Source organism: Ixodes scapularis, unplaced genomic scaffold (genome assembly GCF_016920785.2).
Source record: "Ixodes scapularis isolate PalLabHiFi unplaced genomic scaffold, ASM1692078v2 PGA_scaffold1__304_contigs__length_218370807, whole genome shotgun sequence".
Classification (NCBI taxonomy): Eukaryota; Metazoa; Arthropoda; class Arachnida; order Ixodida; family Ixodidae; genus Ixodes; species Ixodes scapularis.
The window spans coordinates 131780126-131794532 of NW_024609846.1; the positions used below are offsets into that span (position 1 = coordinate 131780126).

The following is a 14407-nucleotide window of genomic DNA, read 5'->3' on the forward strand; positions in this document are numbered from 1 at the left end:
AAACAAAACTTCAATGGCACGATAGACAATAAAAAAATATGACGCAGGCACACAGTATTGGGAGTACTTACCTGTTCAGCATTTCAGAGTAAATAAATATTAAGAGTACAGATATGCAAGTACGTAGTTGACAGCATAAAAGTGCCCGCGGCAAATAAAATGCTAAGAATGTTAAGGGCAGATTTTTTTTACAGTCTTACAAACGAAAGAAATTGGCTCAAGCTAATGCATACAAGAAAACGTGAAACAGTATCCAAGAAAACGTGCGAGGAAAAATCCATCACTGTTCATCTTTTACAATCAAAAGTGTGGGTCAATACCCACCCTGCCCAAGAAATGCCTCCGGTAGGTGAGGGCGATCTCTTCGCTGTTGATCTTTGTAGGCGTGAAATGTCCCGGGACAAAGACGCTGTCGAAGACGTCCGACGGGGAAGAGCACTCGACGCCGTCCACCCAGTAGCCTCCCGCCACCGGGAGCACGACCATGGGGTATGCGGCCTGCTTCTTCAAGATCTGTTCCCGCCGAGAAAATCCGCACATAAGAGACGTGTAACAGAAAGTATTAACTGCCAATTGCATTTGATATGTAACGACGTTGCTTTGCATGGAGTGTTGTCAATGGTCCCGTTGCGGTCTTGTAATATTCGCATAGTCGGAGTCCCTACTGCACGAATACTAGGCGTGTGCGAATATTCGAAACTTTGAACAACGCGAATAGTGTTCGCTGTTCGATCCGATTTTCAACCCACTGTTAGTGTTCAAATTATTATAATTTTTTTTTTAATTCCCAAGTTTCTTAATTTTTTTGTCAAGCTTTACTGCATCGCGCCAGCATTCTCGCGTCATGTTTCACCACTATGCACCGCCGCGCGTGCGTCAAGCTTCACTGCTTTACACCGGCGCGCTCGGAGAAACGGCTGACACGGAGGAGCATCTCGGTTGGGTCGACGGGCTTGGATATTTTGCTCACTATCGTGGGCCAACTGTTGGAAAAATAATGTCAACCTATATCGAATATATAGGGTGTTTAATTTGGTCTCAAACATATTTTTATATAAAGAAGAAATGGGTGAGAGTTACGCGGGTGCCGTCTTCACCATGTATTATTTATCAGGCTCGGTGGACATGAGACGAGAGAATAAATGACGCAGTAAGTTGGCTAATTAACTGAAATCTGCTAGCTGACTTCTTAATTGGTTTTATGGATCACATTACAATTGCAGTATCTACGGCGATTACTACTAGAAGTTCGACTAATTAAAATAATTTGCAAAAAGGCAATTGTCTTTAAAACATTCATCATCAGTTTTCGCTTCCATTTTTTCTTTGTACGATTCAGAATTCGCGCACAAAAAGAGCGTCGCAAGTCACGATGTGGGTTGAACGATGTGTCACTCTTCCAAGCGTCGTTGTAGGCAGGGCTTGCGGGGGTACACGTTTTGAGGTTAATTTTCAAGTCAGGTTGAAAACAGACACACACAAAATTTCGCAGAAAAATGCCTTTTCGCAATTTTTTTAGATGGTCTAGCTTCTAATCGTACCTGCAGTCAGACACACAATAACGACAATTAAAATGTTAATGAACATATTTCAGTTGGTTATCCAACTTACCGTGAGGGTTATTCCCTTATCTAATGTACGTCGACCTTGGTAAATACATGGTGCTCACAACGCAAATACTTGGAGCAAACACGTAACCAGGATTTTTTTTTTTTTTTTTAGGGGGGGGGGGGGGGGGGGGGGGGGGGCGAGGGCCGGGCTGGCCCCATGGGTCCCCCCTGGCTACGTGCCTGACCTGGAGATTGAACCGATACAGGTAAGAGAAGGAAACGAGAAAGGGGGGGGGGGGGGGGGGGGAGAGTTGGTTTTGAACGAAGCAGGCCCGCAGATAGCACAAGGGTCTATGTTTCTGGTGAACGCAAAATAAAGCTGTACACAAAAATTTTCTTCCTGAGATGCTTTTCTTGTTTTTCTTATTTAAGGTCAGTTAGGAATTTTTCGTTTTCCCAATTGTTTGATAAAACCAGCTCAAGGGTTCATTTTGAGGGTTTATCGGTTTATCGGTATTTACCGAAAAGACGGAACGTTAATTAAGTTTTACCAGACTCTTCTTCTCACGGACTCTTTTCTTTTTTATTAAACGCAATCTTTTTTTTTATTTTATTATTAGGTATATGTTTGCTCGAAAATAATTCCATGCGGAACTATTTAAGTACCAATGTTCAGCTCACATTAAATGTAAAAGATTCGTGTTCAAAAACAATCTATTCAATTTGCAGTAAAAAAAAAAGAATATATATATATATATATATATATATATATATATATATATATATATATATATATATATATATATATATATATATATATATATATATATACACACAACACGGGCACTTAACGTCATCGTACGTGGTCTCCAAGGAGGATATAAACGAATATGTGCAGACGAATGAACCGTACTTAATCCAATGAATCAAAGAATTAAAGTATTCAGGAACCCGCCGAAAGCCAAAAAACGGCGGACCCAGGATTTGAACTTTGGGCCTCCCAATAAACCTATAAACGGGTGTGCTATAAAGTATGTCTTCATACACGTTTTAGATTACAGGTTCCTAAAAGTCAGAAATTATGATCATGCACGGCCTTTTCCTTTACTCAAAAGGTGATCAAAGATCGCAACATGCCCCTTCATCCGCGAAAAAGGAACGTGTCGCGATCTTGGCTCACATTTTTAAGAGAAAAAAAAAAGGGCGCGCAGGTTCGTAATTTTGGTTTCTTTTAGAATCTTTAAAGCATATAGATTGCATAATCGCAGTAAGAAGGCAGCTCAAAAACTGTTAGCGCTAAACACTGCCAGAGCAAACAAACAATCATAGTTTTGTTTTCGTTTGTTTCTTATAATCGAAGGGCTGTCACCATCAAAAATACTAGTGGTGTGTAAAGTGCTAACTTGGGGTGTTAACCTAAGCGATAATATTTAAAGCCTACCAATACCATCTCCAAGTAAAAAAAAATATATATAAATAGGAGTGCCAATGTGCCAAAGGGTCAAGAGTACCGTGTAATTTAGACAGATCCAAGAGCTGATAGGTTGACTCAACAGAGTCTCGATCGATCAAAACTAAGGTAACATCACATGATAAAGTTAAGGTGTCAGCGGAAATATTGCAAACGATGTACGCTCACCTCTTCCAATTTTTCCTGGTCCCGAGTCTGCCTCTGTTGGAATGAAAGACAAAAAGAAACTTAGCTGAGCCAAAGCTAACTCTAGCGGGCTAGTAAGATGCACAACCAAAACAAAAGATAAATTGAAAAATTATATGAGCCAGCAACACAAGACAGAATTACGAATATACATTCAAATTTTTGCGAGGCTCATCTCGAATAAATAATGATTTAAATATGCCTGCCCATAAACTGAACATCAGACCTAAGAAAGCAAATGTCTCAGTTTTTCTCGGAATTGTCTAATTCAACTCCAGTGCACACCAGCTTGGCAGCATGTTTTCCATCATCTAAAAAAAAAAAAAAAAAAATTAAATTCGAACTTACAAATAAAAAAAAACACAATAAAGCAAACTTTTGATAAGCCCTTCCACCTCCCACCAAAAAATGCAAATTTACAATGGAACACCATATGAATATGCAAATGCCAACACAGATAATGACATCTATGAGCAAAATGACAGGTTAAATTTGAGCGAGGGAAGCTATAAACATGGAACAGCAATATATTCATAACTGGATCTCCATGTGCCTCGCCCCCTCCCCACACACACACACACAATTTATAACAATATGAAACAAACATGAGATGATCTATATTCTAAACAGTGCGATGAAAAATAATGAAAGAAAGTCGCCCCTTTCCCCAACAATTGCGGCAAAGGCAATGGTAACAAAAAATGCGATACAGCGACGAGCTAGATGCGATCGCAGCGCCGCCATTTCTGGTGCCGCCAGGGGGGTAAAGGTGGGTGAGGAGGAGTGGCAAATCCCGTGCGCCGACACCCGGGGTCCCGAGTGAACGATCGCAAAAGAGAGCGACAGAACACGAGAGAAAGAAAGCAACGTTGCCATGGTAAACGCGAAGGGTGAAAACTCTCAGCAATATAAACAGTGATAATTTAACGTTGTAAACTAAATTATGAGCTATTCTAACGCTTATAAAAAGCAATAAAGTCATTACGCTGCATTAACTTCCCTTCTGTCGAAATCTCGGAAATCTGGTGGTTGCGCAGTTTCGTATTCCTCAACCGCGCCCACCCGCGCCGCACCGACGAAGCCGGGTATAGACCTTTTCATTTCAGTAGTTGCTTGACCGGCGGGTAGAGGGCGCTGGCGCACTCGCCGCCATTAGGTTGCTTCAATTTGGTCGGTTTCGGTTTCAATGTGCACGCGATTGTGATGCTGTTTCATGCCACTTTCGATTAATTTTGCGATATAAATTTCTTTCTTGTAGCACACAGCGAATGAAACAATACTACTGAGCCACTTGGCAAACCACGAAGTGGTTTTGAGCCTAAATTGCGATCTTTTTTTACGAACACTATATGCGTCCGATTCCGTCCATCGTTAATTTCGGCCAGGTTCGGCGGTGAAACAACTGCGCTGATGCACAGGGAAAAGTACCATTGTCCACGGCCGTACCCGCGGACACTAATTTCCAGAAGAAAAAAAATAAATAAAGAGCAGGACAAGCTCCGCCTGCAGCGTGCGCTCCTTGCCTGCCGCCGTGCTTTGGCTGTGCGTGCACCGAGCGGTACGGAAGGTAGATAGCTCGCGCTCAAGTCAGATATTGAACTGATCATCTTATATTGCAACAGACTATATTACATGCGTGCTTAATGAAAAAGCAGGTCGACAACATGATTAACAATCTGCTGAATCACCAAGAACAGATGAACTGACAAGTTTACTGTTCGATATTTGGTTTCCGTACACCAACCTTTCCCAACCGCGAGACTGGAAACGTATTTTATAATGACTAGAAAAGTTGCATATAATCACGTAGATAATATAAAAAGTGATATTGTCTCGACAGGTTTTATTTAAGGAAATTAAACGCTCGAGAAATATTTTGATACACCAGCGTAGGCTGACCAGAAAATTTCTTTAACTAAACTACTCATTAACAGCATTTCGAAATATTGGCCTTATGAAATAAACTTTTTTGTTATATGGAAATTTGCTTACGACGTTCTCAAGGTATGAAAATCGTGCGATAAGTGAATGCCAGACTTAAAATAAAGTCTAATATTCATCTTCCGTAAAATTTGCCGAATGAAATTGAAGATTGCAAAAGAAATGATCTCCGATAGGCTTGGCTGAAGTCGAACGTCAGGCGCCACCCAATGAACGAAAGCTGTTCACTGATTTGAAAAGATGCGCTTTGCACATTTTGACGTCGCCAGCTACTGAAAGTAACTCCCTTCGCCGTCGACAACCGGCAGCACTCGGGTGATTTTCATGCTGAAGGATTCTTTTCGGCGTCACATTTTGTGAATCATAGGCACTATCAAGCTGTCTGTGACAGTTTCTTACGCGGGGAGTCCAAATATTTGTGTTGAAATAAATTAATTAAATCTGCATGGTTATATTAAAAAATTATTTAAGCAATTTAAAGACTATGCACATGGGACCAAGCACGATATACAATTCCGAAGAATTCCTAAATAAACCGATAAAGCGAATGCTTATGTCGCCCACGCGATTAAGAACGTAAAACAGATATAAGTGTGATATTGCGAACAAACAAGTTGCCTAATGTTAAGGTACCGTTATTTCTAGCATAAAAAAATAATTCAAACTAAACGTTTGTTCCCGCGTCTTGTCCACGAGTTCTCTAGTGTAATCGAAAGAAACTGTTTTCGATTTGTTGTAACTACAAAACACCATGTTTTCGGGAAAAACACGTGGCTAATTACGCTGAGTGTTTTTGTTTCCTTCCTTGACACCAATGCGCACTCATATATATAATAACATTGGGCTTCCTATTGCGAATGTTCCGCCCTTATTAGTAACCAAACCTCAGTTCTCATAAGATATTGATTTTTGAACCCTCGAGGCTCTCTTCAAGTCATATATGCATTCAATGTGCGCGAGTGCTAACGCTGATTCCTGTATCCCGGACGCCGACGGTTAAAAAATATTCAAAACGTGTTACAAAATCAACTACAGAAGATGCGCGCATAATGATGTAATGGAATTGCACGGTAAGTATGAGTATCTGACGACACTTTACGGAGTAAGGCAAGAGACGCGGCAAAACGCGACGAAAAACACGAATTCAACGCATCCGCCAAGGCGCGGACGGGAGAGCGGAGCAACAAGTTGAAGCAACCTAATGGCGGCCGCATCACGTGATTCCAAGATGGCAGCGCCCATGCGGCAGAGGGTGAAAAGGTCTATATGGTTTAGTTTAGCGTTAACGCGAGGCCGTACATCTGCGCGCTGTGCAAAAAAAAAAAAAAAAAAAAAAAAAAAAAAAAAAAAGCTTTGAAAGGAACGCGAATATCTTTCCACCGGTAAGTTCGTGGATTGTTGAAGTTCACGAAACTGCTCTGATGATGTAACCGTGTTTGGGACCCCGAGGGTCTGCCTGCATGATCCGCCGCTTGCGGCAGCCAGAATGTATGGGAAAATGGCGGACCTTTTCCTCTAGAGTTAGTATGTATGATCTCTATGGGTGCCGCGGCAACCCCGGCACCAAGGAGGTTAGAAGTACTAGGAGGGGGCACGTTGCAATATTGGTGAAGCCTAGTCATAAAAAGTTTAAACGATTTTGTGCCCAGCGTGACCGCAGATCTGTCTGGCGATTGGTGCGCGTGACATGTCACGTGTGAGATGGATGGTTGCTTGTAGAAGGACTCTTTGCACGCTTGCGCGCGCTCCGTCCGGTAGGTTTTATCACATCGAAGGCTAGACTGTGGTATATTCTAGTACCCCATAGCAAGACGAAGGCTAGCTACGGTCATGTGATGTGGTCACGTTGGCGTGGTAAGTGAGGAGTGTAAGGAGGAAAATGAGAAAGAGGCGAGGCGTCAAGGGAGCATGGCTTGTGGAGGTTACACGGCTGACGTCATGCCCTCTCCTACCCTTCTATTCTCCATGCCCGGCACAGACTATCCAGGACGGATAGGATGAAAGATTCGCGCCGCACCCTTATCTAGGTGCGCCAAAATGAATAAAATAAAATAAAATAAAATAAAGGAGAGCGTGCTTGGCAAGAGGGTTGAAAACCCGGCGCTCACTCGTTTAGCGCATGTAGGAGTACGGCGCGTCGCTGTTGTCGCTCTATGTTTGATTAAGTCATGTGAATCGCGTAAGTAACTCGGACGTACTCGAACAATACGTTCGGTTGGCACTCGTGTCCAATCAGCGAGAAGATCAGTGTTCGGCTGGCGCTCACTTTTTTTTCTTTCACCAATGTGCATGTTTTCCCACACTACGCGTGACCACTGCATATATGCGTAGACCAACTCTACGAGAGATGAAAATTCCAGCGTCCCCCCTGAGCATCTCAAATACCTCTACCAGTATCGCAAACATAAAACAGTTCTGCGTCACCATATTCATATATTTAGTGCATCGATTTATAGAACTGTGCCTTGTACTTGCAGATGTATAAGTTGTTTTGCATCACTCCCCTACTGTCACTGGTAAGGTGAGAGCGGCAGGGAGGAGGTTCAGTGTTCCCGCCTCCAGCGAGAACTTCTTACCTTCGACAGCGCTTCGGTGACTCTCGTGCACCTCGAACGCACGCGCGCCGCCAAAGCACGGCGGAAGGCATGGAGTGTGTGCTGGAGGCCGGGTGTTTGAAAGACTCACCCTGTCGTTCTCATTCTGGCAGTGACTACAAAAGTTAGCGCACATACCTCAGCCTTACTGACGACCGCAGCAGTGGCCTTCTTCGCAGAGCCCAGGGGAAGTTCACAGCGCTGGTCATCCAAGCGGCTGTTTTGAAGCTTGTTGAGCAGCTCAAACAGATCACCGGGCTGTGATAGGGCGTGGTAAGGTGCAGCAGGACAGCCCGTGAGAAAGAGTTTCGCTGGACCCCTTCCGCTTTTCTGATACAATGCGAGCTACTTTATACAACCACTGATGAGCCTGCAACTACTATGCCAATAAGGTCACAAAGATATTCCAAACCAATGCCCTACAGACATCGGTTGTAAGAACACCTGTCTTGGCAAGTGCACACTGACAATGGTAAGAAATCCTAACATTGACAGCTCGTGGATTTGGATACTTATATATGTTCGGTGACAGGTTAAGAGTGAAGTGGAAGCTCTCCACACCTCCTGACACTTTAGCAGAGCGAAAGCGCATATATATCTTTGAGTCTTATTGATATAAACCTGACCCACCTGAACTAATTATATGTAAAAAAAAAAGAGGAAAAAAAGGAAGCAAAAACCGAAACGGGTAGATTGGGCTTCACTTTCCCAATATTTGTGACACAAGTAACACAGAGAGTTTGTCACGCGCAAATACTATATTGTAACTTTTTGAAAATATTTTTCACTTTTTCATTTTGTTTGTTGGCCGCTTTGGCGCTGCAATTGAGAAACGCAAGCATGTCAAGCTAAAGCCGGCAACGCGGGTAACGCTGCGCTCGTTCCCCTTATTTCTTGAGGACCGCGTAACGTTGCCCCCTACACTCCCTCCCTCCTTCCCTCCCTTCCTTCCCTCCCTCTCTCTCTCTCTCTCTCTCTCTCTCTCTCTCTCTCTCTCTCTCTCTCTCCCCCCCCCCCTCTTTAGACAACTCCCTAATGCCGCAAGCACGAGAGCACAATATCGTGACCTTTAAACGTTCTTCCGCAGAACGTCCGCGCGATAAAAAAGGCAGATCTCAAAGTCAGGAGCGCGGGCTTGCTTGCGCTTGTAGCTTTTGCAGTAATCTCAGCTAAAGGCAAACAGAAAGAAAAATGAAATTATGATGCTAATATATATATATATATATATATATATATATATATATATATATATATATATATATATATATATATATATATATATATATATGTTATATTGATTTATACTAATATATAACTGGACCGTTGGAAAGTAGTGCCAAGCTCCCCATAGGGCCGCCATTTCGGCTCAGGAAATGAGCAATTTCTCGTTGACTTTACCATTCTTGATAAGGCGATCTAAACTGGCTGATGACGGCTAGCGTAAAGGAGGGTTCTCACATGCAGCGAAGCACTGAGGCAGCGCTGTTCACGTGTCGTCAGCTACTTATCGTCTGCCATGAGCAACAGTTTTGACGGTGCGATACAAAACTGGTGAACGCTCCCGTCAGCACGCGCTTAGCGCAAAGTCAGCGGCGAGATGTTTTGATGGCGCCTCCTATGGTTCCCTCTCGTGACATCATTACCTTGCGAACAGCAAATTCAATGGTGTTTGTGATGAGCATGGTGGAAACTTGAAATCATTGCGCTCTTAAAGTAACACTGCCAACACCGCCAAAATTGAAGTTCTTCCATTCCTCTTATTTCAGTCAAAAAGAAATCCTTTACTGATGTCATAGTCAGCACTGGGACAATCGTGGAAGGCCGATCAGAGCGACGCTTTCGATCGCGCACCTCGCCAATAGGGAGTTTTCGTAGATCGTTTTCGCCGTCCCGCAAGGCCCTCCGCAACCCGCTGCGATAGCGGAAACTCCACAGTCAAGGCTATCGGCGCGCAGGCGCAGTAGCGACTTCTTCGTTGCGGAACGCTTAGCGGAGGGGGCAGCGCGGTCTACGAAAACTCCCTAATAGCGCCCCGCTGTATGTGTGCGCTAAGCCAACACCACCTGGCTAAGCCCCTCCGCTACCCGGAACTCTACAGCCAAGGCCATCGGCATGAAAGGGGCAGTAGCGATTTCTTTGTAGCGGAGGGCTAGCGGAGGGGAAAACACGGTCTACTAAAACTCCCTATAATAGAAACACGTTTGTTGTAGACCGAAATTTAGCTATCCGCATACCGGCGAAACAAGCGTACATCTTCGTGCCACTACCACATGCGTTGTCGGTGCTTGGAGGCATGGAAACATAATTTTCCTGTTTCGAAATACGCAAGAAGAACAATATAAGTGTAAGAGATCCGTGAAGTAGGGCATGATTGATAAGTTGATTGCCTACACCGTGCCAAAGACGCTTATATTGGCGAGGAACGCCTTCAATACGATGATCCTCCATGGTGATCTTGGTGCGACTGGAATAGAATGACCGACCCCCTCGAAGCTTCGAAGATTTGAAGGGCCCGAAATGGTGATTGCCATAGCAACGGGGGCCATATTAGTCAATCGCCTTGCGAGGTTTTGGTCGTCTCTATGTTAGTACTTCTTGTGCTCAGCTTGCAGGCAGAGAACGCAATGGCGCTACTTTCCCAGGATCCAGAGACCTTAATGGATACATGCCAAGGTGCATATTGTGCAGTAAGCTACATAAGTGATGAGTGATATACGGTGTGTTTTTAAACTCTACATATTAAAAAAAAAAAAAAAAAAGCCCTGAAAGGTACACAAATGCGGTCTGTGCATGTGAATTATACAAGGAGACATAATACGGCAGTGGCTAATCGGCATGATAGGTCGAACAACTAAACTTTGTCAATTAGTTTTAATGAGTGAAAATAAACATGCTGTTCAAATTAGAAACGCGTTGAGCGTCATCGAAAATCACTAAATCAGCAATTTTTAGAAGAACCCAATTGAGCGTACGAGAAGTAGTGCGCTAAAGTTACCACTCGTGTAGCAGGCACAAGGCTGGCGGGGAGAAGACGCGGATGATAAGAGACGGAAAAACCGCGCGGTCAGGTTATCGTAGCTTTGGCGGCTTTTTATCCCGGCTTTTTTTTTTTTTTTTTTTTTTAAACAAATCTGTAGGGACTAAAAAATGACACCGTGTGTAATTTAATACGGTAAAACCCTTAATGTTTGCGAGCCCCTCATTTTAGCGACTTTCGCGAACTTTAGTGGGCGTGGATATTTCTGTTGTCTGTAGAGGCGGATTCCAGCCTTTGGAAATCGCGAAATTTCATGGTCGCAAGTATGACGCCGCTGCCCAATTCGCGAAAACTCAGGGCCGCGAAAATAAAGTGTTTTCCAGTATACCTAAAACACAAAGAAGAAAAATATGGGTTAATTTCCTTAAGTAGTTGCTGAAGATGTCGGACACTAAAATCTTACCTTTCCAACATCCTCTTCGACAGACCTCTTCCGAGGGCTATCGTCTTCTAGCGACCGTGCCATTGTGTCTGAAAACATAAAAAAAGTGGAGGACCTGTACTCAGATCAAAGATTAACAAATACGATTATCATTCCCACGTGATTTGTTCATTCCGTCGCAGGCACCCGGGCAGCCTTACGATCTAGAGGACCACGAACCACAGTGAAATAAACAACGCAACTGGGTTCACGAAATGAAAGACATGCCTCCTTGCATACGTCCGGGGCGACTGTGGTGCAGCTGCCTCCCCACAACCTTGAACAAAGGCGTATCTAGCTCTCAAGACATTCGTCAAAGCCACCTGCCGCATGACATCATCGCCGATATCACTCATGAAGGGACAGCTTCTGGCAATTGTCTTTGCAACAATTGTTCCCTACCGAACCCAGACGTAGTAACGGACAAGTGCATTTTAATTCTCCTTTTGCCTGTCTGAAAAGTCGCAAAGGCAATGTTAGCATTCTGTGTAGCCGAGGAAACTGAATCCCGGAGAAAAGCTCACCGGAGAAAAGCTCACCGGTGATAAGCTCACCGGAGAAAAGCTCACCGGCCATTGAGAGCATGCGGAGAAAACCTCACCGATTTGTTTTTCTTTTCATATGGAGGCTGTTGGAACATGCGTAACATATATCCAATTTATTATCATTAAAGTTCGTCAGCATTGTAAAAGGAAAATGTCGTTTTTTATTGCGGGAGAGTGGTTTCTGTGGCTTACTCTCTAGGGCAACGAAAGGCTAACTGACAAACATTATGAACTTGAAGAACAGGAAAGAGTTCGAAAACTTAAAACTTAAAAGGCAAAACTGTCAATGCCGCCAATCCGAAAGTGAACGCGCAGCAACGCGGTGCCTGAAATCATCTTTGAAGCTAAAACAGTCCGAGGCTTCTTTCTTCACGGACATGCACGTTTTCTAGCCGTCCGTGCTGGTGCTTCCACACGTTGCCTTTGTGTGATAGTGCCCTTCTAGGGGGAGTTACCCATGACCTTCATAGCTGCACACTGGCACCGTTGTTACTCGCGACCTACATAAGAAGTAATCTTCTATAAGGTAGCGATTAGGGCGAGTTGATAAACCTTATACATGATGAAAATCGCTCGAACGACGACGACAGAGTGAATACAACAAACACGACAGGACGAGGCTGTACTCGCAACTAAAGATTCGTTAATGAAATTAACAGAAAGAGAACAGCGTAGCCGACGCTGATTACATCAACAAATACCTACTTATTCATTAGGCACTACACAATATTTGGAGCTGAAACGGTTCACACACCGCTATTTATATTAGCTCGCAAAAAACAAACCTCTTTATCTGACAGAGCCACCGACGGCGCACTGTCAGCTGTCAATAAATTGTAGTTTTTTTTACCGGCGTACAATGTTCTGATTGTATACTTGCGGCTTTATTAATATACAAAATGGGTGATTACTAATTTCTAAGGAATTAGTAAATATGCCCAATGAACTTCAAGAATATTACAAAGAAGAGGCCATATTTTTAATGAATTGACGAATCCGAATTGTGTTAAACTGCCACGTTTGACGCAGAATCCGCTAGGTTAAAAAGATTAGTGAGGTTTTCTCCGCATCCGCTCGAAGGACGGTGAGCTTTTCTCCGCATCTGCCGGTTTTGTGGTGAGCTTTTCTCCGGTAAGCTTTTGTCCGATGAGCTTTTCTCCGCCGCCCGAGGAAACTATACGAATGGTAGAAGGCCGACCTTATAGCTGAACAAAGACCTACGCATATTTTGAGGTTTTGTGCAACGTTTGAAAGGTTACGAGGCATTTCAAAGAACGCATTTGTGTGCATGCGTCTGACACCACCAAAAAGGTACATGGGGCTAAAACTGCCAAGACAAGGTTGGTGTTGATGACCTGCTATTGATGAGGTTGGCTTGAACGTTCGTCCAAAGAAGCTGCCTCAAAAATGTACGATAAAGACAAAGAAAGCAGACAAAATCCAAGATTTACAGGCATGCGAAAAGAAGTGGTCAGGAATCTTAAAGGGTACGCTTGAAGTTGGGAAATGAAAAAGTGTTAGTACTCATTAGGATGTCATGTGGCAAAAAAAAAAATATACTCAAACATACATAACTATAGTTTACAAAACTCGGTAGAAATTCCCCCATCCCATTTTACAACTTATGCTGCTGCAACGACAGTAAGTTTTGCCTCTTCAGCTGAATAAAAACACGACATCAGTGATGGAGGCTACATTACATTTGACCTTTTGTGGCACATAATATAGGAGGCAAAATGTTGGTTTGGACCAGCTACTGACAGCCTATAGCTAGAGCAAATCTCCCACATGTATATAGGTGACCTAATTTCAAATCGGGTAGGCTAAAAGGGTCTAATGTTTCTAAAAATTGTTAGGGTAAATTTTCTTGCAATTTTTTTTTTAAAATTTATTTTAGGCGAATCAATTTTAAATTGTCAATATTTTCGAAACAATCCCACATTCTCTCCCTCTGTTCCTCTTTTTAAAAATAAATGATTCAATTTATAGCTTTTTCACCAAATCTTCCCAAGCAACATCAAAAGAAAACATTTTGACATTTTTTTTCACATCTATTTACAAGTTTAATAAGCCTGCCCATACATAACACAAGAAGATAGTCTGCAAACACGGGTCACCGCAATAACCGTGGTTCGAATGCCGGGTGCCCAAGTTTCTCCTTGAAGTCATTGTAACGCGGCATTCGAAGCCCGCATCTCGCGGTAACTTGTGTTCGAATCTGTTTGCAGGCTGTCTTGTATAAGCAGTGTGACGCCAACTCTATAATTTCAGTAAAAAAAAAAAAAAAAAAGGAGGTCAGGCACGCGATTTCGGGGAAACATGAAATATACCCTTTTTCATCCTGGCTCGCCTCAATAGTCAATAACCTGAAAACAAATAATCAACCGAAGTTGTTGTTTGCACCCTTCACTTCAGGAGTGCCCGTAAAACATATATTTCGTTCGTCAAAATAATAAGTTGGACCATTTTAGCCTGCTCGATTGGAGATGAAATCACCCACATACAAGTCACTTGAAAATGAAATAATGATTATTGCGCTACATAGAGCTCCTAGAAGAATGTGATCTTGATTATTGAAACATGCCTTATTACCTTTTAATTATTAAAACTGGCAACGTTCAAATGGAACGTTGCCAGTTATTATCGGGCAACGTTCAATTTG

The 14407-nt window shown here is 43.1% G+C and overlaps 1 protein-coding gene across 4 annotated transcripts in view; it reads right to left on the reverse strand.

Moving 5' to 3' along the window:
• Window positions 1-14407, reverse strand: part of LOC8029110 (rap1 GTPase-activating protein 1) — a 223565-nt gene that overhangs the window by 40655 nt on the left and 168503 nt on the right. For all 4 annotated transcript variants that reach the window (XR_003919086.4, XM_042290952.1, XM_040223132.3 and 1 more), the window contains exons 4-7: window positions 11183-11250; window positions 7881-8000; window positions 3190-3222; window positions 325-513 (exon numbers count right to left, since the gene is read on the reverse strand). Coding sequence is in view for 3 of the 4 variants with exons in the window: in XM_042290952.1 (XP_042146886.1) it covers window positions 325-513; window positions 3190-3222; window positions 7881-8000; window positions 11183-11250 (410 nt within the window). In the remaining variant the exon portion in view is untranslated. The remainder of the gene's footprint in view (window positions 1-324; window positions 514-3189; window positions 3223-7880; window positions 8001-11182; window positions 11251-14407) is intronic.